Source organism: Xyrauchen texanus, chromosome 25 (assembly GCF_025860055.1).
Source record: "Xyrauchen texanus isolate HMW12.3.18 chromosome 25, RBS_HiC_50CHRs, whole genome shotgun sequence".
In the NCBI taxonomy this organism is placed as follows: Eukaryota; Metazoa; Chordata; class Actinopteri; order Cypriniformes; family Catostomidae; genus Xyrauchen; species Xyrauchen texanus.
In genome coordinates this window covers 41,620,539-41,647,643 of record NC_068300.1, presented here as the reverse complement: position 1 = coordinate 41,647,643, position 27,105 = coordinate 41,620,539, and the positions used below count along the sequence as shown (strand labels likewise).

General features: G+C 41.1%; 1 protein-coding gene across 1 annotated transcript in view; it reads right to left on the bottom strand.

The window, feature by feature from the left end:
* The window catches only part of l1camb (L1 cell adhesion molecule, paralog b), a 164,199-nt gene that overhangs the window by 35,468 nt on the left and 101,626 nt on the right, over positions 1 to 27,105 (bottom strand). Inside the window, exons 11-20 of the mRNA XM_052091741.1 lie at positions 23,004 to 23,147; positions 22,123 to 22,234; positions 7,811 to 7,971; positions 7,525 to 7,684; positions 7,221 to 7,348; positions 6,775 to 6,876; positions 6,408 to 6,608; positions 2,022 to 2,092; positions 1,663 to 1,888; positions 89 to 204 (exon numbers count right to left, since the gene is read on the bottom strand). Of these exons, the coding sequence (XP_051947701.1) occupies positions 89 to 204; positions 1,663 to 1,888; positions 2,022 to 2,092; positions 6,408 to 6,608; positions 6,775 to 6,876; positions 7,221 to 7,348; positions 7,525 to 7,684; positions 7,811 to 7,971; positions 22,123 to 22,234; positions 23,004 to 23,147 (1,421 nt within the window). The remainder of the gene's footprint in view (positions 1 to 88; positions 205 to 1,662; positions 1,889 to 2,021; positions 2,093 to 6,407; positions 6,609 to 6,774; positions 6,877 to 7,220; positions 7,349 to 7,524; positions 7,685 to 7,810; positions 7,972 to 22,122; positions 22,235 to 23,003; positions 23,148 to 27,105) is intronic.

Genomic DNA, 27,105 nt, shown 5'->3' with positions numbered 1-27,105 from the left:
CCAGAATATGGACTTCATCAGAAAATGAAGTGCATCTAAACATGGCCAATGTGAAAAGGAATGATGGTTGTAGGATGTGATCATGTACCTTGTAGCCCAGTAAGTGTCCGCGTACAGAGTCCCTGCTGACTGGACTCCATTCTAAAAAAACAGCGGTTGTATTCTGATCTTTGATTGTCACCCCTGATGGCGCTTCAAGAGGTACTGAGACAGAGAGAAAGAGACATATCACTGTGCATTATTGCTAAACAAAAAATTAAAAGTTTAGCATTCATAATTTGACTGTGAAATCACAGCAGACAAGTATCCAGGAATATTCTTTAAATTCACACACATTTTGTAAACAACAAAGACCGGATCATTCTTCTACAAATGACACAGGTGAAAGTCATTGAAACAAAAATTTATATATAGATCTGCTAAATGTTGTGTTGTGGATGCTGGTCTGTTAGTGTCTCCCTCACTGTTTGACTTTGTTATTAGCTCAATACAAGTTCTATCTACATTATGTGTCACATAATTGTGGCATTACCACAGAAAATAATTTAGACTAGACCCTCAAAAAGTAAAAAGCGTAGGTAAAGAATGCACTCACATGGGAAGTAAATTAAATTTGAAGCTTGTATTTTTGTTAAGGCACACAACACAACAAAAATTGTGTTGCATTTTACTGAGGGACTGCTTTTCTAGGCAAATTAACTACCGGTACTAGTTATATCATGCCATCATTGTAATTCCTGAGTTTGTATCTTTCTCTATATTACATGTCCTGTTCTGGTATCCTCGCAAAAGCAAAAGTGAACATGTTTACCAGCTTTACATGGTCATGCCATGAGTTGAAATACTGGATATAACTTTAAACAGAAAAGGTCAGTAAGTGATTTTATCACACTATGTCTCATGTGTAAAAGTCTTGTTGCTTTTGAAACAGTGTGTATTTTTAACGCTCATTGTGTTGCTCTATTTACTTCCACTGTAATCCTAAAATCGCAGATGCTTGATGGAATCCTGGCCAGATGCGATATTCACATGCAACATTCCTACACTGTGTTTATTTGTAGTCCTGCAGCAACCCTTGCCTAAACAAAACTCATAGAGCTAACCTTGGAGGCACCAAATGTAAATTTCGCAGAACAATGTTTTTTTAAGTTCTAAGGTAAATAAGCCACCAGAGCAACATGGTAAATGGTCTGCACTTATATAGCGCCTTTTTAACCTTAGCAGTATTCAAAGCACTTTACACTGTGTCTCATTCACCCATTCTCACACACACACACACACACACACACACACACACACACACACACACACACACACACACACACACACACACACACACACACACCACTAGCCTGACACTGGGAGCAACTTGGGGTTCAGTGTCTTGCCCGAGCACACTTTGGCATGTGGAGTTGTGTGGGCTGGGAATCGAACCACAAACCCTGCGATTAGTGGACAACCCGCTCTACCACCTGAGCCACAGCCGCCCCATTACATGTTGTTTAATGTAGCACAGAAAAACTTTTCAAATACCTTCACCAAACAAGTATAAACCAGCCTGCCCCAATATATACTATTCTGGTCTTGTCAGCAGGGATTTAAAGGATGGTGCAAAACTAAGGTAGCAGGGTTTTATAAAGTGATCTAGCGAGTTCAACGCACCGTTTTCTCCAGAGAAGCCGATCTTAGCGACTGGTTCTGGTCCTTCACCAAGGTCATTGATGGCTTGTACTTTAATCTCAAATGGGATGAAGGTTCCTGTCTCATTGACAATGAACGGAGGGCTGGAGACGCTGGTTTTCCTCCAGTGCGAATCCTTGCCTGAAGCCTGACGCCAGGAGACGTTGTACTTAAATCCAGGTCCGTTAAAATGCCGTCGCTCCAGTTCCTTCCACATGCAAGACAGGGAGACAAAAGATTCTAGTGAAACATGATGCTTAATTGGTCAATTCATCTTCTCTTTTTCATATATTGCTCTCTCTTGTTTTGAAAAGATTGGATGATGGAAGACGGTTAATCACCTTCCAAGTTATGACCATGCTGTCTGGATCTGTCGAGACAGTCGTCACATTCTCTGGGGTCCTGTCCGGCTCTGAGTATAGGAGACACAATTAAACAACATCATTACACCCGATATCACACATGATTGCTGTTGGGTGTAATCTGATTTATTTACTTTAATCTAATTGCTTTTCAGTCAAATGTAGTGTAAAAAAAAAAACAGATAATAGTTACAGTAATTATGTAGAATCGTGTACATTTCTTTGCATTTCTGTGACAGCTAAAGAACGAACACCCTCTAATAATAGTTGGAAGGGAGAAACATGTGGTGTGAGTGTATGATCCAGTGTGCGACAATGCACAAGGAGGAAATATAAACATTATATTTAATTTGTTAATAATAAAAAAAAAGTCTGTGAACATTTTTTTATTAAATAATCACTAATGTAATCTGATTACAATTTTTATTTAAGAAATGAATCAGTTGTAGAGGATTACTTTTTTGAGAAACTTACCCAGCACATGAAAATACTAAGAAACTGAGAAAAACTGGAGCATGGTAAGGACAGAAACATACAAGTTGTGATCCTATACTATGGTAGTAAAAAACCCTCAGTACTCAAGGGGGCAATAGAGTTACTGTGGAAGTGGGGACGTGGTTGAGTGCTGGTTTGTGAAAGGAGAGCAATATCAGGAGATGAGAACGGTAAGGGCCGTTACATAGTCAACGCGAGCAATGCGAGCGACACGCTCCCTTTCATAGTCTAAACAGTGGACGCAAGCAGACGCACGCGTCACAGGCGATGCGTGAAATGCAATACACTGCTCCCGCAACAGGGGGTAGTAGAGTCTGGTGATATTAGTAGAGTCGGGTCACGTCATATTCAGATCAAAATGGCAACTGAAGAGGAGTGCATATTGCTGATTTTACATAGGCGGCATCTGCAGCGCAGAGATAGACGGTGGTATGTTCGCCCTTTAAACCAAAAAAGAGGATGGTGAGTTTGTGTCTCTGGTGCTTCCCATGCGAAGCATGGACGAGGAGAGACATTTAAATATAAATGCGGATGTATGCGTATAAGCTCGCATAATTTTTCCTCTTCGCCCGCCATTGTATTCAAATCTTCTTCTGTAAACATAATATACTTGAATGAATGTACAATACTTGCAATGTCGCCCCCACCGACAACGCATAGTATTGCGTAGCCTTTCAGACGCGTACGCGTACCGATGTGTTGACTGTAAGGGCCCTAAGGATCATTGTCATTGAGAGAGACAGCGCTGTTCGAATGAACATTGTGAAAATGTTCACAAAAAATCACAAAAAAGTGTACTTTAAGTATCCAGATGAGGCATTTTTTCAACCATCAAAACAAAGTGTTGAATATTGGACACTTCATACACTCGGCTTGCCGTACATTGCGGCAGGGCCGGAGTTACCTGGTTGTGCTGCTGGACTTACAAAACAGTTGTAAATAATAGATCGGATCATTTAACTGACTTGGATCTTTGAGTCTTGTTCAGCAAAATGAACAAATCTTTATTCAAGTCATTTCATTCATTTGAGCAGAATTAAATTAAAAAGTTACATTTTTGATTATGTAAAATTTGTGAATAGAGCAAATTAGATGTGTGGATCACATAATAAACTGAATGTCAATGGATGAGCACATGGTGAGTGATCAGCTGTGTTAAGAGCACCACCTGCATTTCAGATCTGTAGATTGTGATGGTAACAGAGGAGATTTTATTTTTCCTAGTATTTGCTGCCATCTAGTGATATAAACTAACACTTTTTTCAAGGATACAGAGCCTGAATCATAAGCTTTCAAAGATAGTTTAAAAAAGCATTCATCATCAAAATTGTAAGCATATAAAATATTCTTTATCTGCATTTTTTTATTATTATTATTATGTAGAGGATTCCAATAGTAAGGAAGGAAGTGGGAAACGGGGTGGCAGTCTAGGTAAGTCAAACTTTAGTGGCATTTTAGTTTCACAAAAACAGTCTTTGGACTTTTCAGTCTAACACACGGCACTAACTCTTCAGCTTCACAAATAACATAAACATTTCATTTTTCAGTGGTCACACACACAACGTCACTGGTCTTTCTATCTCTCTGTCTCTCCTGTGTTCTCGGCAGCCTTTTCAAACCCGTCTCCATCGCCACTGTAATGAGACACAGGTGTTTAGTGTTATCAATCACCAGGTGATGGCCCTTGCCGCTTCCTCTCTCCACATAACACCACTGCCTGACTCAGGCCTGGCTGCCCCAACCATTCCTGGAGAGGAAATCAGTCACAAACATCTGCGGCTCCGGCCTGTGGACCACCTTAAATTTTAAGGGCTGAAGTGCCAGGTACCAATGGGTGATCCGCACATTGGTATCCTTCATGCGGTGGAGCCACTGAAGCAGGGCGTGATCCGAGTGGAGGATGGATGCCCACCCCAGCAGGACTTATCAATTTGAAGCCCAGATACCGTACTTCCACCTGACCAATTGTGCACTTTTTGGGGTTTGCCGTGAGTCTCGCCCACCTCAGTGACCTTAGTACGGCTCTTAGATGCTGCATATGCCTCTGCCAATCATTACTGTATATGATAATGCCATCCAAGTAGGCAGTGGCATATGCAGCATGTGGCTGGAGAATCTTATCCATTAGGTGCTGGAACATGGCGGAAGCCCCAAACAAACCAAACAGAAGAGTGACGAATTGGTGTAATTCAAACGGTGTGGAAAAGGCAGTTTTTTTCTCAGGATAATGTAGTTAAGGGGATCTGCCAATCTCCCTTAAATAGAAACCAATTTGATAAGTGGGCTGCCACCAATCTCAACAAAGGCGCAAAGGAAAATCAATTTGCAAGTAATTAGAATAGTATTTGACATGTCAATTAATGATCATATCAATAGTAGTGATGCACCGAAATGAAAATTCTGGGCCGAAACCGAAAATTCAGGATGCACTTGTCCGAAAACCGAAAATGACCTATTTTAAACGTTTTTTGTTTTTTTAAATATAATTGTATTAATATTATACTTTTTAATTTGTTTCATGAATTTAATTAATATGAATTTAAAAACTACAAATCAATACAATTATCACACTATATTATTACACTTTTATTGAAAGTAATGCACCAAAATTGGACAGAAAATATATTATTCTTTATTCAGTTTTTTGCCAATTATCCAAATAATGTAATGTTGTAGAAAACTATAATGATATGCAAAACAGCAGTCAAGAAATGAACTTAGCAGATCTAGGCTAGCATCTTGCAAATACAAAAAGTTTAAATATGCTACACAATAATTTTATTGAAAAGAACAGGCAAAACACAAAAAGGCAGAGGGCCTCTATTCTGTTTATGTAAACATATTTCCACTTTAATATAAAATTATTGTGCAAAACAACAGTAATAGAACTAAAACCAACCTCAAACTGTAAACGACAGATGTAGCCCAAAGTAAAGTGCAAAGATTTGCAGGGCTAAACAAATTTTAATGTAATTTCTATACACATAGCAAATTGGACTGCTTTCTATTTAAGTAAAAGTGGCAGGTTTTCTTCAAGAACAAAAGTTGCTTTGCTTTCTGGCAGGAGAGACAGTTCCTCTTTTAATCAAGAACATGATATGCTGCACTGAATAGTCTCTCTCTCTGTGCTGGTGCTTGGGGCAGATAAATACCTGCGTGCAATCCGCGCAAGCAATGGAAAGCAATCTTTTGTCTATTACCAGTAGTAAAAATTTGTTGCGTTCGTGTGATATGAGCATGAAGTGATTGTCTATGGTCCACAACTGCTTTCGGGTTCTTGAATAACGTATAATGTGCGAGGAAGGGCACCCGGTGGACTTTCTGGTGCCCTCCTAGTCTAAGATGGTGCCCCCCTAGGTAGCTGGTGCCCTACGCAGACTGCATAGTATGCGTATAGGGAGCAGTGGTAATGCTTTGAAATATTTCCACACAGCTGACATCGGCCTTTGCTTGGTAGCGCTGTGATAATGGGCAGATCGATCAAGAGAGAAACCTGAGCACTGAGGGGCGGGGAGGCATATATTTTCGCCTCATATTTTCGGCCTTTTTTTCTTTCGGCCCAAAAAAAAATTCAATTTTCGGCCAGACATTTTCGGTAGCCGAAATGTCGGTGCATCCTTAATAGTTTAACTAACTTTAACCAACTGGCTTTGCAAGATTTTGATCATGTTGCCCCGCCATGACAGTAGTACAACTTACGCCGATGTCCACTATAGAGCCCTTTGTGACATATCTAGGAATGTAACACATTATGAATTGTGTTGTGAAACATTTTGAAATGCACATGAAATTCAGCTTACAGGGTTACTAGTGTCTGCATGAACTCATCAATCTTGTGTAGAGTATGTTTTGAGTATCAGGGTCTCTTACTTGCAGCGGGGGTGATGTAGGACTCTGAGGAAGGACTGGGCTCGCTGGTCCCGATATCATTAATGGCTCGGGCTCTGAAGTGATACGTGCAGTATGGCTGTAGAGGGATCTCTATATGTTTGATGTCATGAGAAACCCTCTTAATCTTCTCCCATCGGCCTGCTTCTCCGAACTGCTCCTCTTTCCTCTCTATTACATACTCTGGTGGACAAAAGAGATTGATGAACTGTGAGACATTCTGGCAATTCAGTGGAGACAATTCACAGGTTGGATATTGAAAGGCAGACATGTGCCTTTTCAACAGATGTTTGATAGTATGCTCAAGTGGCCATGTAATGCAATTAAATAATTATTTGACTAATATTACCAGACACAGGACTGTTATTTTCGTTTCCAGGCGTCCAGGACAGAGTGACGCTACGGTCTGTCTTTTCAGAAAGCTCCAGAGAGTGAGGATAGTCTGGTTTATCTGTAGAGGATCAAACGCATCCTTGTTTTTCAAATACAAAACAACAGTGTTTTCATTTGATAATCTTGCCCTCCATGCAGTTCTCAAATCTCATTTGCACTTCTGCATATTCAAACTTGCCGCATAATATTTGGTCACCTGATATGAGAACCAATGACATAAGCCATCATCAGCATTCATTTCATACCCGGCGTCTTTACGCAACGTGTTTGAAAATTCAAAAACGTGAATGAGATTTGATAGATAATCAGTGAATAACAACTTTTGAGTAAATCATGACAGAATTCGCATTTTTGGGTGAACTATTCCTTTAATTTCCTCCCAGATGTTGTTGATGTTCTCACCCTGTACAGTGATGGATCCAGTGGCCATGGCCGAGTCAAGTTTAGTGCTGATCTCACAGCTGTAGTTTCCAGTGTCCATCATCTGAACGTTTGTGATCTTCAGGGAGCCGTCTGGATAGTCAGTGTACCTGCAGTCATGTGACAAACATAAACTAAACACACCAGCACAATCGGGACAATAAAAAGAAATTAGATTGTATAACTGACACTAGGGGGTGCTAACACTTCTGTTAACCAGCTAAGCAAACACGGTTATTGATCTCAAATAGGCCAACTACATCCCTGAATGATGAAGTTTATTTACTTGTGATAATTAGCAGATGCTGGGATGTTGTGCCCTTCCTTCTTCCACTGAATTGTGTGATCCTTCAACTGGTGGTCCAGTATATATTTGCAATGCAATATTACATCATTTCCACGAACAACACGCAGATCCTGCGGCGGGTCAACAATCTTAGTTCTGTCTGGAAAGACAAACAAGAGAAGATTTAATTCAATTCATAATGCTAATCTACCTTTGTTAAATCTACTAAATTTAAAAGAAGTACCAATAGCATATTTATTTTATATCTGAATATTGTTGCACTTACTCAAGACTTGCAACTCGGCAGTGATGGTCAGGTTGGAGTCTTTCACTGAGCATTTGTAAAAGCCACTATCGTCTTCAGTCACATTACTGATCTCTAGATTTCCATTGGTCGACTGAGACATTCTAGCATTAGACAAAGCAGGGCCATACCCTACAATCTCCCTGAAAACACACAAGCCATTAAAACAACATCAGAGAGTGGTGATGGTATGTGAAGTGATCAGAAGTGATGGTATCAGATGGTAATACCATGGCACTGAATGATTACAATATTTCTGTACCATGATAATTAATCGATACTCCACGGTATCTTATTTCAGTCAGGACCACTTCCCTCAAATGAATACTTTTAATGACTTAGAAAATGTAGAGTTCTGTTCTGGGCAAAGACTCCACCCATGAGAGAGTGGGGAGAGAAGTAAATCAAACCCCACAGGGGTAACAGAACAGTTCCAGTAGATTTAGAGTAAAACATGGTACAATATTTTATCACTTATTTCAGAAAGTGCAACATTTATTTGCATATATACAGTAAATTAAATTAACACTTGATAGAAGTTCAAATATTGTAGACTTAAACTAAACTAAAGTTATGCTTGATATGTTAAATGTCCCAAAAAAAAAACCAAGGTAATATTATACTACTTTTGGTAGTGGTATTTCGATTTCTCTAGTTTTCGATGTTTACATTCATCTCAGCAATTAGCTTCTCTAAACCCTACTTTTTGAAGTGAATTAATAAATATTATGATTTTAAATTTACAGGCAATACATTTTATAAATATAAATTTATTAATATAAAACACTAGAGTCTATACTATTTGTTTCATAACAATTACTGTGCACACTAAGGTATTACTGCCTTTACACCTTACACAAATAGGTATAGTTTTAGTAAAAGTATTCAGAGAATACACAAACCTCAAGTGACCCCGCGAACACATGCATTATATTTTGGCTTCGGTATGCAACACAAAATTTAAATGTATTTAAACAAACTGATCTCAGGTCAGAAAACTCTGGGGTGTGAGTAAAAGTTTAAACTTTTGACATAAGAGTCATGTGACAAAACAACATGGCACTGACCACAGTAGAGTTTGTCTTTTTGAGAAACGTCAACTAAAGTACATCTGGTAAGCAATCTAATTTGGTAAGAAACCTAACCTTTTTACATTGAAACCTATTTAAGTTGAAATATTAGAGTTTCTAGTTTCATCCTATATGCCATTTTGTTTTTTACATTTGAGCAATTTATCACGAAACGTCACGCTGCTCAACACAATGTATACTAATGTGTACTTTAGCACATTTTCCCTTACAAATCTTATATTTACTATGCATTATTACATTACTGCTTTCAGAGGCTTTATATGGAGTTATGATGAAAATAAGGTGCATTTTGAACTGTTCTGAGACCAGTGCAGACAGACACCACACTGGAGATTAAGTCAGTCACAAGTGAGCATCCTACAGATCTCTATGCAGATAAGTGCAATCAATCCAAACATCCTATCAAAAGTTTAGTTTCAGGCTGCAGATGATATTTGGATCACTCAACATGTTTGACAGACATGGGACAATGATAATCAGTACATAGATTCACAATTTATAATGTATCATTTTTAGGGCTGTCAATCGATTAAAAATTGTAATCGAATTAATTACATGGTGTCCCGATTAATTAATCACATTTAATCACATATACAAATATTTGCTGAGAAAGCACCTTATATAACAATAATTCAATATATAATGATTATACATATTTATATCAATATATAATTATACATAGTTATCTTTAAATATTTAAAAAATTATATATATCCATCCATCCATCGTCAACCGCTTATCCTGTGTACAGGGTCGCGGGGGGCTGGAGCCTATCCCAGCTAACATTGGGCGAAAGGCGGGGGACACCCTGGTAAGGGAACTTAGAGGGTTGGTGGAAAAAGTCCCATTGAGATCAACGGCCATTGTATGTTTGATGGATGCGAGGGACGATACCAGCTCCATGTACCGCCCTCCTGTAAACGATCTCAATGGACAGATGGAGCTTACGGGTCTGTGGACGGTCAAATTTCCATGGAGTCTGCGGTCCGGAATACATGACCGAATGGACACACATAGGGGGTGCTGTAAGCTGCTGTGAGACCCCCGGCGTCCCACGGTCCCACTGTCTGCCCGCTGACCACTCACGATGACCAGTGACCACCCTGGGGGGGCGGGGCTTTCCACGGACCCATTATCATCCCCCTGACCCACTATTTTTCCAAAAGTGACCAATGAGACCCCCTGACCACCCGGGGGGGGGCTGTCCACGGACCCATTATCATCCCCCTGACCCACTATTTTTCCAAAAGTGACCAGTGAGACCCCCTGACCACCCGGGGGGGGGCGGGGCTGTCCACGGACCCATTATCATCCCCCTGACCCACTATTTTTCCAAAAGTGACCAATGAGACCCCCAGCCCACCCAGGGGGAGCGGGGCTGTCCACGGACCCATTATCATCCCCCTGACCAACTGTTTTTCCCAAATAGGTTTTTACGCTCTGGGATTTCACGGGCCACGCGTTTGGTGGCCGGGGTGCCCGCCCACACCCTCGAAATGGCATATTTTGAAGGTGAAAAAAAAGAATGGCAGGAGGTGTCTGCCCTCTTAGTATGTGATAGAGGGGCACCAGGTGTGCAACCGAGTGAAATTTCGGCTCCGTCGGAGCTCGGGGAGCAAAGTTAGAGCACATCCCACGTACGATTTGTACATTGTATTTACACAGCGGGTCCGTGTACACGACCCCCGAAAGGTCCGAACGGCTCCAAATTGACAACAGTAGCTTCTCAGGGGCCCCTGAGCCAGGTCCTAAATTTTGGAGGCCCTTGGGGCTTGCTAAGTATTAAAACCTCTGATGAATGTAGCGTTGCACACAGGCCTAAAATGCAGCCTGTCTCATTGATTCCTGTGACAGGCAGAGAGATCTGTTGAAAATAATGAAAAATGCTTGTTTACATCCTAGACCTTAGTCCTCTTAGTATGTCGATAAGGGGCTTTTGACGTGTCACCGTGTGAAATTTGGGGTCCGTTGGAGCTCAGGGTGCAACGTTAGAACACGTCCCACTGACCATTTGTACCATTCATTTTCACAGCGGGACCGTGTACACGACTCCGAAAGCTCCAAACGACTCCAAATTGATATCAGTAGCTTCACAGGGGCCCCCCTAGTCAGTGGGCAAAGTTTCAAGTCCCAATGGCTTCGTTAAGTGCTTAATTGGATGACTAATGTGTGTAATGTGACAAACATTTTCCTCTAAATTTTTCTTGATTTTTTTAAAGTACTTCCTTAACTCTGAGGGACACACCTTTTTAATAGGTTGTTTCTGAGGGCCCAACAATGAAGCATTCGAAGCCCCCGGGTCTGAGCATCAATTTTAACCCCGTACACGAAACCGCTGTAGAATTGCATTGGTTCAATGGGCAAGCGGGACGTCTAGAAAAGGAGGTTCCGAAGGGCGCAGAACCTGGACATTTCAGATATTCGATCGTCAGGGGCCCCCGATTCAGGTCCTACATTTTGGAGGCCCTGGGGGCTTGCTAAGTATTAAAACCTCTGATGAATGTACTGTTGCACACAGGCCTAAAATGCAGCCTGTCTCATTGATTCCTGTGACAGGCAGAGAGATCTGTTGAAAATAATGAAAAATACTTTTTACATCCTAGACCTTAGTCCTCTTAGTATGTCGATAAGGGGCTTTTGACGTGTCACCGTGTGACATTTGGGGTCCGTTGGAGCTCAGGGTGCAACGTTAGAACACGTCCCACTGACCATTTGTACCATTCATTTTCACAGCGGGACCGTGTACACGACTCCGAAAGCTCCAAACGACTCCAAATTGATATCAGTAGCTTCACAGGGACCCCCCTAGTCAGTGGGCAACGTTTCAAGTCCCAATGGCTTCGATAAGTGCTTAATTGGATGACTAATGTGTGTAATGTGACAAACATTTTCCTCTAATATTTTTCTTGATTTTTTTTAAAGTGCTTCCTTAACTCTGAGGGACACACCTTTTTAATAGGTTGTTTCTGAGGGCCCAACAATGAAGCATTCGAAGCCCCCGGGTCTGAGCATCAATTTTAACCCCGTACACGAAACCGCTGTAGAATTGCATTGGTTCAATGGGCAAGTGGGATTTCTTGTAAAAAGAGGTCAAAAGGTCGCAGGACCTCAAAATTTGGGATTCTGGATCCCCAGGGGCCCCCAAATCAGTGCCTAAAATTTGGAAGCTCTAGACATTTTCCGAATGCACTCTTTCAGCTCTCGACCTTAAATGAACACCCAAATGACTTTGCACATGCAAGAGGCTCTTTCTGGCTTTGAGAGCAAAAGGCCTGTGAGGTTGATTCTCGCATTCAAGCCAAAAAAAATGGGAAAAAAATTCTTTCTAGAGAATTGCGCTTTTAATAGGGCAGCTTGGGGCCACGGACTACCAGCACGTGAAGTTTGGGGCCCAGAGGAGCTTTCTAGAAAAAGTCCATCTGCCATTAATTTCATTCATTTTCTACAATGGGTCGATGGACGGGGCACCGAAAGGTCCAAACGACTCAAAAAGCGACATATGCGGCGTCGTCAGGGCGTCCTTAGACAGCGTGGTGAGTTTCGTGACCTTTCGACCTTATTTTCCATTTATTTGGCCCATTTAGGGACGTTGTCCACAAACACGTTGTGAAAAATGCATGGATTCAAAGGGATAGTGGGACGTCTGGAAAAGAGGGGTCAAAAGGTCGCAGGCTCTCGAAACTCCCGAACCATGGCGTCCGGTCCCCACGAATCAGGAACCAAAGTTTGGGGTCTCTAGAACCTTCCTGAGCTTATATTCAAACCCTAACCCTAGTGGCCTCTCATCCTTCAAGAGGCTCTTTCAAGCTTTAAGTGCAAAAGGATTTTGAGGAATCTTGCACAAACGCCCCCAAAAAACCTTTCCTTTTTTCTAGAGCCACGTGCTCTCGGTATGTGTTTCGGGGGGCGTCAGGCTACCGCCGTGTGAAATTTGGGGGCTGGGGGAGCTTTCTAGAAAAAGCCCACGTGCCATTCGTTTCATTAGTTTTCAACGAGGGGTTGGCGGACGGGGCTCCGAAAGGTCCGAACGACTTCGAAATCGACATATGCGCATCGTCGGGTGCCCTTAGACAGCGTGGAGAGTCTCGTGACCTTTCGACCTTATTTTCCATTCATTTGGGCCATTTAGGGACGTTGTCCACAAACACGTTGTGAAAAATGCATGGATTCAAAGGGATAGTGGGATGTCTGGAAAAGAGGGGTCAAAAGGTCGCAGGCTCTCGAAACTCCCGATCCGCGAGCGTCCGGTCCCCACGAATCAGGAACCAAAGTTTGGGGTCTCTAGAACCTTCCTGAGCTTATATTCAAACCCTAACCCTAGTGGCCTCTCATCCTTCAAGAGGCTCTTTCAAGCTTTAAGTGCAAAAGGATTTTGAGGGAATCTTGCACAAACTCCCCCAAAAAACCTTTCCTTTTTTCTAGAGCCACGTGCTCTCGGTATGTGTTTCGGGGGACGTCAGGCTACCGCCGTGTGAAATTTGGGGGCTGGGGGAGCTTTCTAGAAAAAGCCCACGTGCCATTCGTTTCATTCGTTTTCAACGAGGGGTCGATGGACGGGGCACCGAAAGGTCCAAACGACTCAAAAACGACATATGCGCATCGTCGGGGTGCCCTTAGACAGCGTGGAGAGTCTTGTGACCTTTCGACCTTATTTTCCATTCATTTGGGCCATTTAGGGACGTTGTCCACAAACACGTTGTGAAAAATGCATGGATTCAAAGGGATAGTGGGACGTCTAGAAAAGGGGGTTACCGATGTCTCAGGACCTCGAAATTTCAGATATTCGATCGCCAGGGGCCCCCGAGTCAGGTCCTAGAGATTGGAAGCCCTGGGGGATTGCTGAGTATTAAAGGCTCCGATGAACGGACTGTCGCACACAGGCCCAAAATGCAGCCTGTCTCATTGATTCCTGTGACAGGCAGAGAGATCTGTTGAAATTTATGAAAAATACTTTTTTGCACCCTAGGCCTTAGTCCTCTTAGTATGTCAATAAGGGGCCCTTGACGTGTCACCGTGCAAAATCTGGGGCCTTTGGGACATCGGGAAGAGCAATCCCACTTACCATTTGTACCATTCATTTTCACAGCGGGACCGTGGACATGACTTGGAAAGGTCCAAATGGCTCCAAATGGAAATCTGTAGCTTCTCAGGGGCCCCTCAGTCACTGTGAAAAGGTTCAAGTCTGAATGACTTTGTTAAGTGCTTCATTGGCTGACTAATGTGTGTAATGTGACAATCAGTTTTCAGGAATATTTTTCTTGATTTTTTTTAAAGTACTTGCTTAACACCGAGGGACTTGAATTCGTTACATGTTGTATCTGAAGGCCTCAGGAAGGAGTACTCGACGACTGAAGTTGCTGGCATATGATTCAAGGCTTTTTTCACCGAATCATACAGGAAGTGCCCACTTCCAATTTGTTTGAATGGGACCAAATGCATGGCTCGTGGGAATTCATTTTTATGCTCATTGTGCATGTTTATGAGTTGATAGTTGCATCAGCTTGTTATATTAGGCTGAGTTGAGTCCTATTTCATAAAGGAACATAATAAAGCATACTGTTTCCCCACTCCAACCTCAATTGCATGTTTTGGCTTGTATTTGGATCCCTCCCCCATCTCCATTTTCAAGCCAGATTCAATGGTTCTCCAACTATAAGACAATTACAATGGTAATGATTAATCATTGACCTTTGAGTCTCACTCTGAAGCTAATTGTGCATGTTTACGAGTTGATAGTTGCATCAACTTGTTGTATTGTGTATTCTGAGTGCTGCCAAAGGGATTTTGTCAATAAAACTGCATGTAAATGTGAAGTGTTTCAAATGAATAGCCCATAAACCTGCTGTTGAGTCTCCATAGGACAAAATGCTTATGGACACTTTCATTTTTTAGGCAAATGATGCATGTTTATGAGTTGTAAGTTGCACACAACTTCAAAGGGCTTATGTGTTTCAGGGGGCTTCACAGAGTCACCTAAATGTGATTTTAAGTCAAAAATGTGATCCTGGAGTTATAAAAATGAAGTCCACCAAGTGATGATTTTTGACCCATGGAGTTGATTGGAAGTGGGTGTACCCACTTCCCATTTATTTGCATTGGCTGAAATCATCACTTTTTGGACATGGTTTGTTTTAACTCCTGGATCAAATTAATGACTTCAAATCACATTTAGGTGACTGTAGGACTCCCCCTGAATAACATCAACCCTTCAAAACATAAAAATGTCACTGACCACGAAACCTTTATTTCTCCGAATGGGACTAATTGTATGTGGGATGTCCAGATCTCAGCTCTAGATTGACTTAGGAAGCTGAAAATTTTGTTTCTGTCCTAATCTCAGCCTCCTCTATCTATGTTGAGAGTTTCAAGAAGATCGGAGGAAGTCGAAAATTTCGCGCAAAAAAACTCAAAGGCCCTTTGAGACTTCCTCCGATCTTCTTGAAATTTATACCAAAGAAAGAGGAGGCTTGGAGAGGAACATAAACAGAGAATTCAGCTTCCTAAATCTGTCTAGAGCTGAGATCTGGACATCCCACGTACAATTTGTCCCATTCGCAGAAATAAAGGTTTCCTGGTCAGAGGAATTTTGATGTTTTGAAGGGCTTATGTTGTTCAGGGGGAGTCCTACAGTCACCTAAATGTGATTTTAAGTCCAAAATTTGATCCAGGAGTTAAAAAAACCATGTCCAAAAAGTGATGATTTCAGACAATGCAAATAAATTGCATGTGGGATGTCCAGATCTCAGCTCTGGACAGACTTAGGAAGCTGAAACTTGTGTTTCTGTCCTAATCTCAGCCTCCTCTTTCTATCTTGTGAGTTTCAAGAAAATCTGAGGAAGTCGAAATTTGAACTTCCAAATCCTTAAAGGTGTATGCACGAATTTTTCGACATCCTCCGATCTTAATGAAATTGATACCATAGATAGAGGAGGCTTGGAGAAGAACAGAAATACAAGTTTCAGCTTCACAAGTCTCTCCAGAGCTGAGATATGCATATCCCAACTCCAATTTGACCCATTCACAGAAATGAAGGTTTCGTGGTCAGTGGAATTTTGATGTTTTGAAGAGCTTATGATGTTCAGGAGGAGTCCTACAGTCACCTAAATGTGATTTTAAGTCAAAAATTTGATCCAGGAGTTAAAAAAACCATGTCCAAAAAGTGATGATTTCAGACAATGCAAATAAATTGCATGTGGGATGTCCAGATCTCAGCTCTGGACAGACTTAGGAAGCTGAAACTTGTGTTTCTGTCCTAATCTCAGCCTCCTCTTTCTATCTTGTGAGTTTCAAGAAAATCTGAGGACGTCGAAATTTGAACTTCCAAATCCTTAAAGGTGTATGCACGAATTTTTCGACATCCTCCGATCTTAATGAAATTGATACCATAGATAGAGGAGGCTTGGAGAACAACAGAAATACAAGTTTCAGCTTCCCAAGTCTCTCCAGAGCTGAGATATGCATATCCAAACTCCAGTTTGACCCATTCACAGAAATGAAGGTTTCGTTGTCAGTGGAATTTTGATGTTTTGAAGGGCTTATGATGTTCAGGGGGAGTCCTACAGTCACCTAAATGTGATTTTAAGTCAAAAATTTGATCCAGGAGTTAAAAAAACCATGTCCAAAAAGTGATGATTTCAGACAATGCAAATAAATTGCATGTGGGATGTCCAGATCTCAGCTCTGGACAGACTTAGGAAGCTGAAACTTGTGTTTCTGTCCTAATCTCAGCCTCCTCTTTCTATCTTGTGAGTTTCAAGAAAATCTGAGGACGTCGAAATTTGAACTTCCAAATCCTTAAAGGTGTATGCACGAATTTTTCGACATCCTCCGATCTTAATGAAATTGATACCATAGATAGAGGAGGCTTGGAGAAGAACAGAAATACAAGTTTCAGCTTCACAAGTCTCTCCAGAGCTGAGATATGCATATCCCAACTCCAATTTGACCCATTCACAGAAATGAAGGTTTCATGGTCAGTGGAATTTTGATGTTTTGAAGGGCTTATGATGTTCAGGGGGAGTCCTACAGTCACCTAAATGTGATTTTAAGTCAAAAATTTGATCCAGGAGTTAAAAAAAACCATGTCCAAAAAGTGATGATTTCAGACAATGCAAATAAATTGCATGTGGGATGTCCAGATCTCAGCTCTGGACAGACTTAGGAAGCTGAAACTTGTGTTTCTGTCCTAATCTCAGCCTCCTCTTTCTATCTTGTGAGTTTCAAGAAAATCTGAGGACCTCAAAATTTGAACTTCCAAATCCTTAAAGGTGTATGCACGAATTTTTCGACATCCTCCGATCTTAATGAAATTGATACCATAGATAGAGGAGGCTTGGAGAAGAACAGAAATACAAGATTCAGCTTCCCAAGTCTCTCCAGAGCTGAGATATGCATATCCCAACTCCAATTTGACCCATTCACAGAAATGAAGGTTTCGTGGTCAGTGGAATTTTGATGTTTTGAAGGGCTTATGATGTTCAGGGGGAGTCCTAGAGTCACCTAAATGTGATTTTTAAGTCAAAAATTTGATCCAGGAGTTAAAAAAACCATGTCCAAAAAGTGATGATTTCAGACAATGCAAATAAATTGCATGTTGGATGTCCAGATCTCAGCTCTGGACAGACTTAGGAAGCTGAAACTTGTGTTTCTGTCCTAATCTCAGCCTCCTCTTTCTATCTTGTGAGTTTCAAGAAAATCTGAGGAAGTCGAAATTTGAACTCTCAAATCCTTAAAGGGGTACACACTAAATTTTCGACATCCTCCGATCTTAATGAAATTGATACCATAGATAGAGGAGGCTTGGAGAAGAACAGAAATACAAGTTTCAGCTTCACAAGTCTCTCCAGAGCTGAGATATGCATATCCAAACACCAATTTGACCCATTCACAGAAATAAAGGTTTCGTTGTCAGTGGAATTTTTATGTTTTGAAGGGCTTATGATGTTCAGGGGGAGTCCTACAGTCACCTAAATGTGATTTTTAAGTCAAAAATTTGATCCAGGAGTTAAAAAAACCATGTCCAAAAAGTGATGATTTCAGACAATGCAAATAAATTGCATGTTGGATGTCCAGATCTCAGCTCTGGACAGACTTTTTGTGCTCAAACCTCTTTTTCTGTGCTTCTCCAAGCCTCCTCTTTCTATCTTGTGAGTTTCAAGAAAATCTGAGGAAGTCGAAATTTGAACTTCCAAATCCTTAAAGGTGTATGTACGAATTTTTCGACAACCTCCGATCTTAATGAAATTGATACCATAGATAGAGAAGGCTTGGAGAACAACAGAAATACAAGTTTCAGCTTCCCAAGTCTGTCTAGAGCTGAGATACACATCCCAAAAGTTTAATGTGGGTCCCAATTACAATCAGTTTAATGGGACAAATTGTATGTGGGATCTCAGCAATCCCTGTCTGTGATTCTTTGCTAAGAATTCCACTTTTTAGCACTTTTGCACAGTGCAGTTCTCAATATGTCCAATATATGTCTATGTATGTATGTTTCTATAGTCAAATGAATGGGCAGTTAGTCTGTTGGTGGACATACAGCTATACAATCAATTGCTAATGTGCAGATAGCCTGTTGAATAAATTGTACGTGGGTGGTCCCACTTACAGTCAAATGAATGGACAGTTAGTGTGTTGGTGGACATACAGCTATACAATTAATTGCTAATGGATAGTTAGTCTGTTGGTTGACTCAGTTTGTGTGCAAAATAGATGGTTAGTGGGCATATAGCGGGTCCGTGGAAAGCCCCGCCCTCTCAGGGTGGTCAAGGGGTCTCATTGGTCACTTTTGGAAAAATAGTGGGTCAGGGGGATGATAATGGGTCCATGGACAGCCCTGCCCCGGGTGGTCTGGGGGTCTCATTGGTCACTTTTGGAAAAATAGTGGGTCAGGGGATGATAATGGGTCTGTGGACAGCCCGCCCCCGGGTGGTCTGGGGGTCTCATTGGTCACTTTTGGAAAAATAGTGGGTCAGGGGATGATAATGGGTCCGTGGACAGCCCCGCCCCCAGGGTGGTCAGGGGGTCTCACTGGTCACTTTTGGAAAAATAGTGGGTCAGGGGGATGATAATGGGTCCGTGGACAGCCCCCAGGGTGGTCAGGGGGTCTCACTGGTCAGTTTGGGTAAAATCGTGGGTCAGGGGGAGGATAATGGGTCCGTGGACAGCCCCGCCCCCCCCAGGGTGGTCAGGGGTCTCACTGGTCAGTTTGGGTAAAATAGTGGGTCAGGGGGATGTTAATGGGTCCGTGGACAGCCCCGCCCCCCCCAGGGTGGCACAGGGGTCCGTGGGGGTCTTCAGGGGGCATTGCGTCCCACTCCCCCATTAAGAGAACACATTGCAACAAATGGAACGAGGGAGAGCCCTGCCCCGAGAGGCGCCCGATTGCCATCGATATGAATGGAGAAGGCGCCCATTCAACCGAGCCAGAGGTGGGACGTGAGGCCGCCCTCACGTGGGTAAAGGCTGAACTGCACTGGAGAGGCTATATTCGGGGGTCTTCCTTTAAACGCCCGTGGCGGGGGTCCGCTGCGCCCGAGGCGGTCCTCCACGTCACAGAGCTGCCCCGTCGGACCCCCCAAACGAACGGGCGCCCGCCCCGTTGGACCCCCCGAACGAACGGGCGCCCGCCCCGGGGCCCCGAAAAATTTTCTGAGGCTGGCGCGCAGGGTACAGGGACCCTCGGACACGTTCCCATATCGCAATGGGCTATTAACCACCTATTTTATGACATTTTTGGATTTTTCACTTGGTTTGACTTGGCTTCCCTTATGCAGGACAGGTCGCCAGTCCATGTCGCCAGTCCATCGCAGGGACGCACATAGACAGACATAGACAGACATACACTCACACTCACCTCCGCATCCACACCTAGGGCAATTTTTTTTGGAGACACCAATTAACCTAGCCTGCATGTCTTTTTGGATGGTGGGAGGAAGCCGGAGTATCCGGAGAGAACCCACGCAGACACCATGCAAACTCCACACAGAAAGGCCGGGGCAACCAGGTTTTGAACCCACGACCTTCTTGCTGTGAGGCGACAGTGCTAACCGCTGCACCACCGTGCCGCCCAAATTATATATTCAGTTAATTAAAATGCATTACATTCCTGTAGCAGAAGAGTTAATCGTTGATAAGACAATACAAAAAACGGCTTTAGACTACAATGTATTGTTTACTACCATATTATTGAACATAATCCAATCGTTGTCATACAGTTCACAGCAATCCATTACACAAGTGAATTTGTCAATCAGAGATTTATTATGAGGGGTTGTTTAAGGACCTGTCAATTTACGCCTGCGTTAGACATTTTATTTAATTTGTATTAATGCTTACAAAACTTTTACATCTAGAGCCAAGAGGTATATTAAAACAAACAACAACAAAAAGTAAAATAAATAAATAAACAGTTTAAATAAAAATATCAAATTGTTTACATATTTCAATACACTTTACAGCTTTCTTGTTACTCAAATTGGAAATTGTTCTTAGGTATTGCTGAACCTCTGAATTAAAACTTAAAACGAATGTTTTATAACCACCATACTTACATTTATGAATACTAAACTTCAAAAACAAAAGCAGAAAATTAATCAAATAATATTCCTTATGTCATAGCTAAAAAACTAATAAAACATTTTCAAAACAAAGTTGAAAACTGGGAATGATATGATCTCTAACAATCTTGCAGAAATCAGACCAAAAACAACTCCAAAATAAATGAAAAAATGTTTCCGCCTGCAGACCACAAAATGTACAGAAAATACCGACATCACAATTAAATCTCTACAAGAAAATAATTAGTGGGGTAGTACTTATAAATAAGTTTGAAGGAAATTTCTTTGATTTTATTCGTGATTAAATATTTATGGGGTAATTTCCAAATTTTGCACCATCTCAATCCAGCCACACCCTGCGTCAGACATGCTTGTGTAGCGTGTCGGGTGTGTTGCATCATAAACATAAAATGTTTAAGTCACTGTGTCAAGTTAAATATAGTTTAATTCTCAATCTTTAAACACATCTTGAGATCCCTTAGATCGCATTTGCGCTTCTTCGAGTGTTTTGAACGCAAGAACATAACACATGTTTGTGTTGTTCTGCCTACTGAAGTGTTTTCTTCACTGTATAAACTGTGTGTTGCTCATACAGCTGAAGTTTCACTTACTGCCCTCTGGAGTAAACAGGTGGTACTACAAGCTTGCATTTCTCAGGAATCTTCATTATTATGGTTTGGGGGAAGTCCGATTAATTGCTTGAATTTTTTTAACTAGTTATTTTTTGTCAAATTGATCACACCTAATTAACGCGTTAAATCGTCAGCCCTAATCATTTTATTTTAACATGGTTGGCAGTGATTGGATGATGCTGGCCATTACTTTGAATCAGAATTAATTATGCTAATTTCTGATCTCTAATAATCAATTTGATAAAAAACAATACTATTTAACATTTCACGTCTTTTTATTAAATCTTGTAAAAAAAAATATTTTTTTACATGTTTATTAGTTGCTACTAGTTACAAATCTTAAAAAGGAAATGTAAAAAACACAGCAGTCTCACACAGGTCTAAAGAGGCTAAAGCACACATTTCTTTAGAAAACATGAATGAGTGAGTGTTGTTATCTGCACTTTCCAGGAATACGGTACAAATACTGACTTTTAAAACTATAATTTTGTTTTTAAGCAATATGGGTACAAGTTCCATGTTCTTTAGAGGGAGAAGTATTACGCTGACTACAACCCCTGGAGTTGCAAGTTGAAATTCAGGATGTGCTGTGTGACTCCAGCCAGCTCTCCTAAGCAACCAAATTGTCCTGTTTGCTAGGGAGGGGAGAGTCACATGGGGTAACCTCCTCGTGGTCATTATAATGTGGTTCTCGCTCTTGGTGGGGTGCATGGTGAGTTGTGCGCGGATGCTGCGGAGAATAGCGTGAAGCCTCCACACTCGCTATGTCTCTGCGGCAATGTGCTCAATGAGCTAGGTGATAATATGTGCAGATTGACGGCCTCAGATGCGGAGGCAAGTGAGATTCGTCCTCCACCACCCAAATTGAGGCGAGTCACTACACCACCACTTACACTTACGCATTGAGAATTGGACATTCCAAATTGGGGAGAAAAAGTGGAGGAAATCTAAAAAATAAATAAATAAATACATTTAAAAAAAGGAATTAAAAAGAATAAGTGATGCTGTCTTACCAGTCCACACTGGGTCTGGGGGAACCGAACGTTCTGCACTCCAGTACAGTGGTTTGACCAGTCGTTGCTCTGTACACGAGTCCATCTGCCGTCAGTATCTGAGGAGGCAGTTCTGAGAGATGACAGGCAAAATACAACCCTTATTGATATATATAACAGGAGAAAAACAACAGAACGAAAGAAGCAAGCAGCAACCAGAGATTTCAAAATGGACGAACTGAATGTGTCACACATTTCTTTAGAAAACATGAATGAGTGAGTGTTGTTATCTGCACTTTCCAGGAATACGGTACAAATACTGACTTTTAAAACTATAATTTTGTTTTTAAGCAATATGGGTACAAGTTCCATGTTCTTTAGAGGGAGAAGTATTATGTTAGACAAAGTATAGCAATATTCTAGCATAAAATTAACATGATAAGCAGATATTTTAAGCACATCAAATGTTGGAATCATTAGACCCTTTTTATAGTATGTCAGGAAGATTGACATACTATAAAATTTATAATTGAAGACTACGAACAAACATTTAGTCGGCACACTATTTAACCCACATCTACATCCCAGTTACCTATTATGGTGATGTTTTTTTTTTTATATTATTATATTTAATGTTTATATTTCATTTAATTTCATTATAACCCTTTTTCCATTTTGTTTACATTTCATTTTCCAGTTTGTATAGGTATAAAATAACCAAATAACACAAATCTGGATTTTAAACTATTTACCTGTACATTTTGGTTACAGGGTTGCAAAAATTGTGAAATGTATTTTTCATTTATAGCTCAAATAATATTTTGATTACCCTCCGAGGTTGACAATTCATTATTTTTAAGGTTGACTGAAAATGAACAAATATTTGACTGAAGAACGCTCACCGACGACATGGACGTGAGTGTTGATGAGGATGTTGCCATGTTTGTTGGTGGCTTCACATTGATAGACTGCTGTATCACTGTACATAACGTCTCTGAGAATTAGACTGCCAGAGATCACACGCCGTCTCGGGTCCAGATCAGTCCCTAAGACACACACAGACCAGAAGCATGAGCAGAACCACACTACAGAGACACCAACATAACCAAGCTAGGTGTGGTCGCTACCAGTCACAAGTTTAGAGCTCCTTTCTCATTCTTTAATATTTCCCATTTCAAAACAATAGTAAATTCATCAAGCTATAATATAACAGATGGAAGTATTGGAATTATGTCACGACCAAAACATTGTTCAAATCTGTTTTATCTTCTTCAAAGTCACCACTCAGGGCTTCATTCATGAAACACGAGCAGTGCAGACTTTTTGTGTAAATCATTCGTAAAGCCGTCTGATGTAAATTCTCTTATTCATGAAAGTTTTAACATTTTCAAAGTGTTGAAATAAAAGTAAATGATTTGAAGATTTAATAAAAAAATTACTAATAATTTAATGAGTGAAAGTAACCATAATGAATTACATGAATTATTAATAAAAGCGGGTTGTTGTTTTTCTTTCTTTTTTAACATATAGCTACTTAATTGAACGTGTTTCTTTGATGGTTGCATTAATTCCTTAAAATCAGGTTATAAAATCTGCTTCATAAATTTTGTCACATATTTCCAGCAGAAGTGCTTGGCATGGGGTGAAACGGTCATGAGAGTTTATGTGCAGTTTGTGTTGGATTTTCCAGAAATAAAAAAATCATACCCTCTAACGTGACTAAAGTAGTTTGACAAGTTGTTTACTTGATATGAGCTTTAAAATGTAAGTTTTCATGGGGGCATGGTATCTTAGTATTGATACTGACTACCACCCATGGAGTCACAAGTTCGAATCCAGGGTGTGCTGAGTGACTCCAGCCAGGTCTCCTATGCAACAATGATGCACTGAACTGAGCCAGATAAGGTTAATGGTGGTGGACCTCCTCCTGTCAACAATGAAATGGTAAATATTTACACTCAAGCTTCATGTCAAACCATTGTTATGGACTTCTTGAACTGTTCGATTAATCAAAGAACCTCAGATGACCGGACACTGCAGATTTTACCAGTGTGTTTGCTAAATCAAAAGTTCTGATTTGAATGCACTTCATTTCAAAACCCTATTTATCACTGTTATGCATACAGTAGATGTTCATTGTTTCCTATTCGCATTTACAAGAATGACTGATGCCCTCCCTAAATGGCATTTTCATGGGTGTGGATTATGATAATTGTGAATGAGCATGCATGCACAGCCTATTTAATTTAATGCTTGGAATTCACTACCATACACACGGTTAACTAACAAATCTGTGATGTACACAGTGTTCTGGAGGAAAGTTTTCAAGAAGGTCCATTTTGCACATAAATTAATCCCAGTTTACTGAAATGACTGGCTCTTTGTCTAGATTGGGGATTTTCTATTTGGGGTTGGCAGACCCCAAGGGGGCAGCAAGAAGGTGAAAACTTTGAGAGAGAATAAAAAAAGATTGTACAATATGTATTTTTAGTGCTGTCAAAGTTTAAAATAACAAGTAATAACAAATAACAGCCATATCAAATTGCAGCTCTCACCTGGTTACCTACTAATGTTAAGCAGGGTTGAGCCTGACCAGTACCTGGATGGGAGACCTACTGGGGAAACTAATGTTGCTTCTGTAAAGTGGTATTAGGGAGGCCAGCAGGAGGTGCTAACCCTGTGGTCTGTGTGGGTCCTAATACTGTGGTATAGTGACTATACTGTAAAAAAGCACTGTCTTTCATATGAGATGTTAACAGTTTAATATCTCATCTGGAAGACGGTGCTTTTTTTAGGTCCTGACTCTCTGTGGTCATTAAAACATCCCAGGTTACACCTTGTAAAGAGTAGGGGTATAACCCTGGTGTCCTGGCCAAATTCACCCCCATTGGCCCTTACCTACCATGAACCCCTAATAATCTCCATCCCTGAATTGACTACATCACTCTACTCTCTCCTCTCCACCAATACTAGATGATGTGTGGTGGGGATTCTGGCACACTATGGCTGCGTCACATCATTCAGGTTGATGCTGCACACTGGTGGTGCTTGAGGAGATTCCCCCTATACCAGGGGTGACCAACCCTGCTCCTTGAGAGCTACCTTCCTGCAGAGTTTAGCTCCAACACACCTGCCTGTCATTTTCAAGTAATCCTAAAGACCTTGATAAGCTGGTTAAGGTGTGTTTGATCAGCGTTGGATCTAAATTCTGCAGGAAGGTATCTCTCCAGGAGCAGGGTTGGTCACCCCTGCCCTATACTATGTAAAGCGCTTTGAGTGCATAGAAAAGTGCTATATAAATGTAAGGAATTATTCTTAAATAACAAATTTACAGAATTTAAATGAGAAATAGTTTTTTTTAATTAACTGTTTCATTCTGCTCTCGAAAGACTGGTTGGAAATCAATAGATGTATTATTTTGTTCTAATGACAGTCAAATCAGCATTTAATTTTGTGAAGAAAAAAAACTGTTTTGGTTTTAATGCAATAACAATATAAAGACCAATTATATTGTTTGGAAGAAATTAGGAAACAACATGTCTTTGAAATGTAAGCGTGTTTATACACTCACCTAAAGGATTATTAGGAACACCTGTTCAATTTCTCATTAATGCAATTATCTAATCAACCAATCACATGGCAGTTGCTTCAATGCATTTAGGGGTGTGGTCCTGGTCAAGACAATCTCCTGAACTCCAAACTGAATGTCAGAATGGGAAAGAAAGGTGATTTAAGCAATTTTGAGCGTGGCATGGTTGTTGGTGCCAGACGGGCCGGTCTGAGTATTTCACAATCTGCTCAGTTACTGGGATTTTCACGCACAACCATTTCTAGGGTTTACAAAGAATGGTGTGAAAAGGAAAAACATCCAGTATGCGGCAGTCCTGTGGGCGAAAATGCCTTGTTGATGCTAGAGGTCAGAGGAGAATGGGCCGACTGATTCAAGCTGATAGAAGAGCAACTTTGCCTGAAATAACCACTCGTTACAACCGAGGTATGCAGCAAAGCATTTGTGAAGCCACAACACGCACAGCCTTGAGGCGGATGGGCTACAACAGCAGAAGACCCCACCGGGTACCACCCATCTCCACTACAAATAGGAAAAAGAGGCTACAATTTGCAAGAGCTCACCAAAATTGGACAGTTGAAGACTGGAAAAATGTTGCCTGGTCTTATGAGTCTCGATTTCTGTTGAGACATTCAGATGGTAGAGTCAGAATTTGGCGTAAACAGAATGAGAACATGGATCCATCATGCCTTGTTACCACTGTGCAGGCTGGTGGTGGTGGTGTAATGGTGTGGGGGATGTTTTCTTGGCACACTTTAGGCCCCTTAGTGCCAATTGGGCATCGTTTAAATGCCACGGCCTACCTGAGCATTGTTTCTGACCATGTCCATCCCTTTATGGCCACCATGTACCCATCCTCTGATGGCTACTTCCAGCAGGATAATGCACCATGTCACAAAGCTTGAATCATTTCAAATTGGTTTCTTGAACATGACAATGAGTTCACTGTACTAAAATGGCCCCCACAGTCACCAGATCTCAACCCAATAGAGCATTTTTGGGATGTGGTGGAACGGGAGCTTCGTGCCCTGGATGTGCATCCCACAAATCTCCATCAACTGCAAGATGCTATCCTATCAATATGGGCCAACATTTCTAAAGAATGCTTTCAGCACCTTGTTGAATCAATGCCACGTAGAATTAAGGCAGTTCTGAAGACGAAAGGGGGTCAAACACAGTATTAGTATGGTGTTCCTAATAATCCTTTAGGTGAGTGTATATATATACGTATATACAACATTTATACAAAATATATAGCTGCCATTATTTCTAAAGAAGGAGGGTCATCATATTTGGGGGTCTCTGGAATTAAAAAGTAATAAAAACTAAAATGTAGAATAAATGACAGCTCTGCACACTCTGGGCATTCTGTAAACCAAATTGAGGTGCATGAGGTGCATAAAGTGATGTTTTTAAACAGTATTATTTTGCAAAGA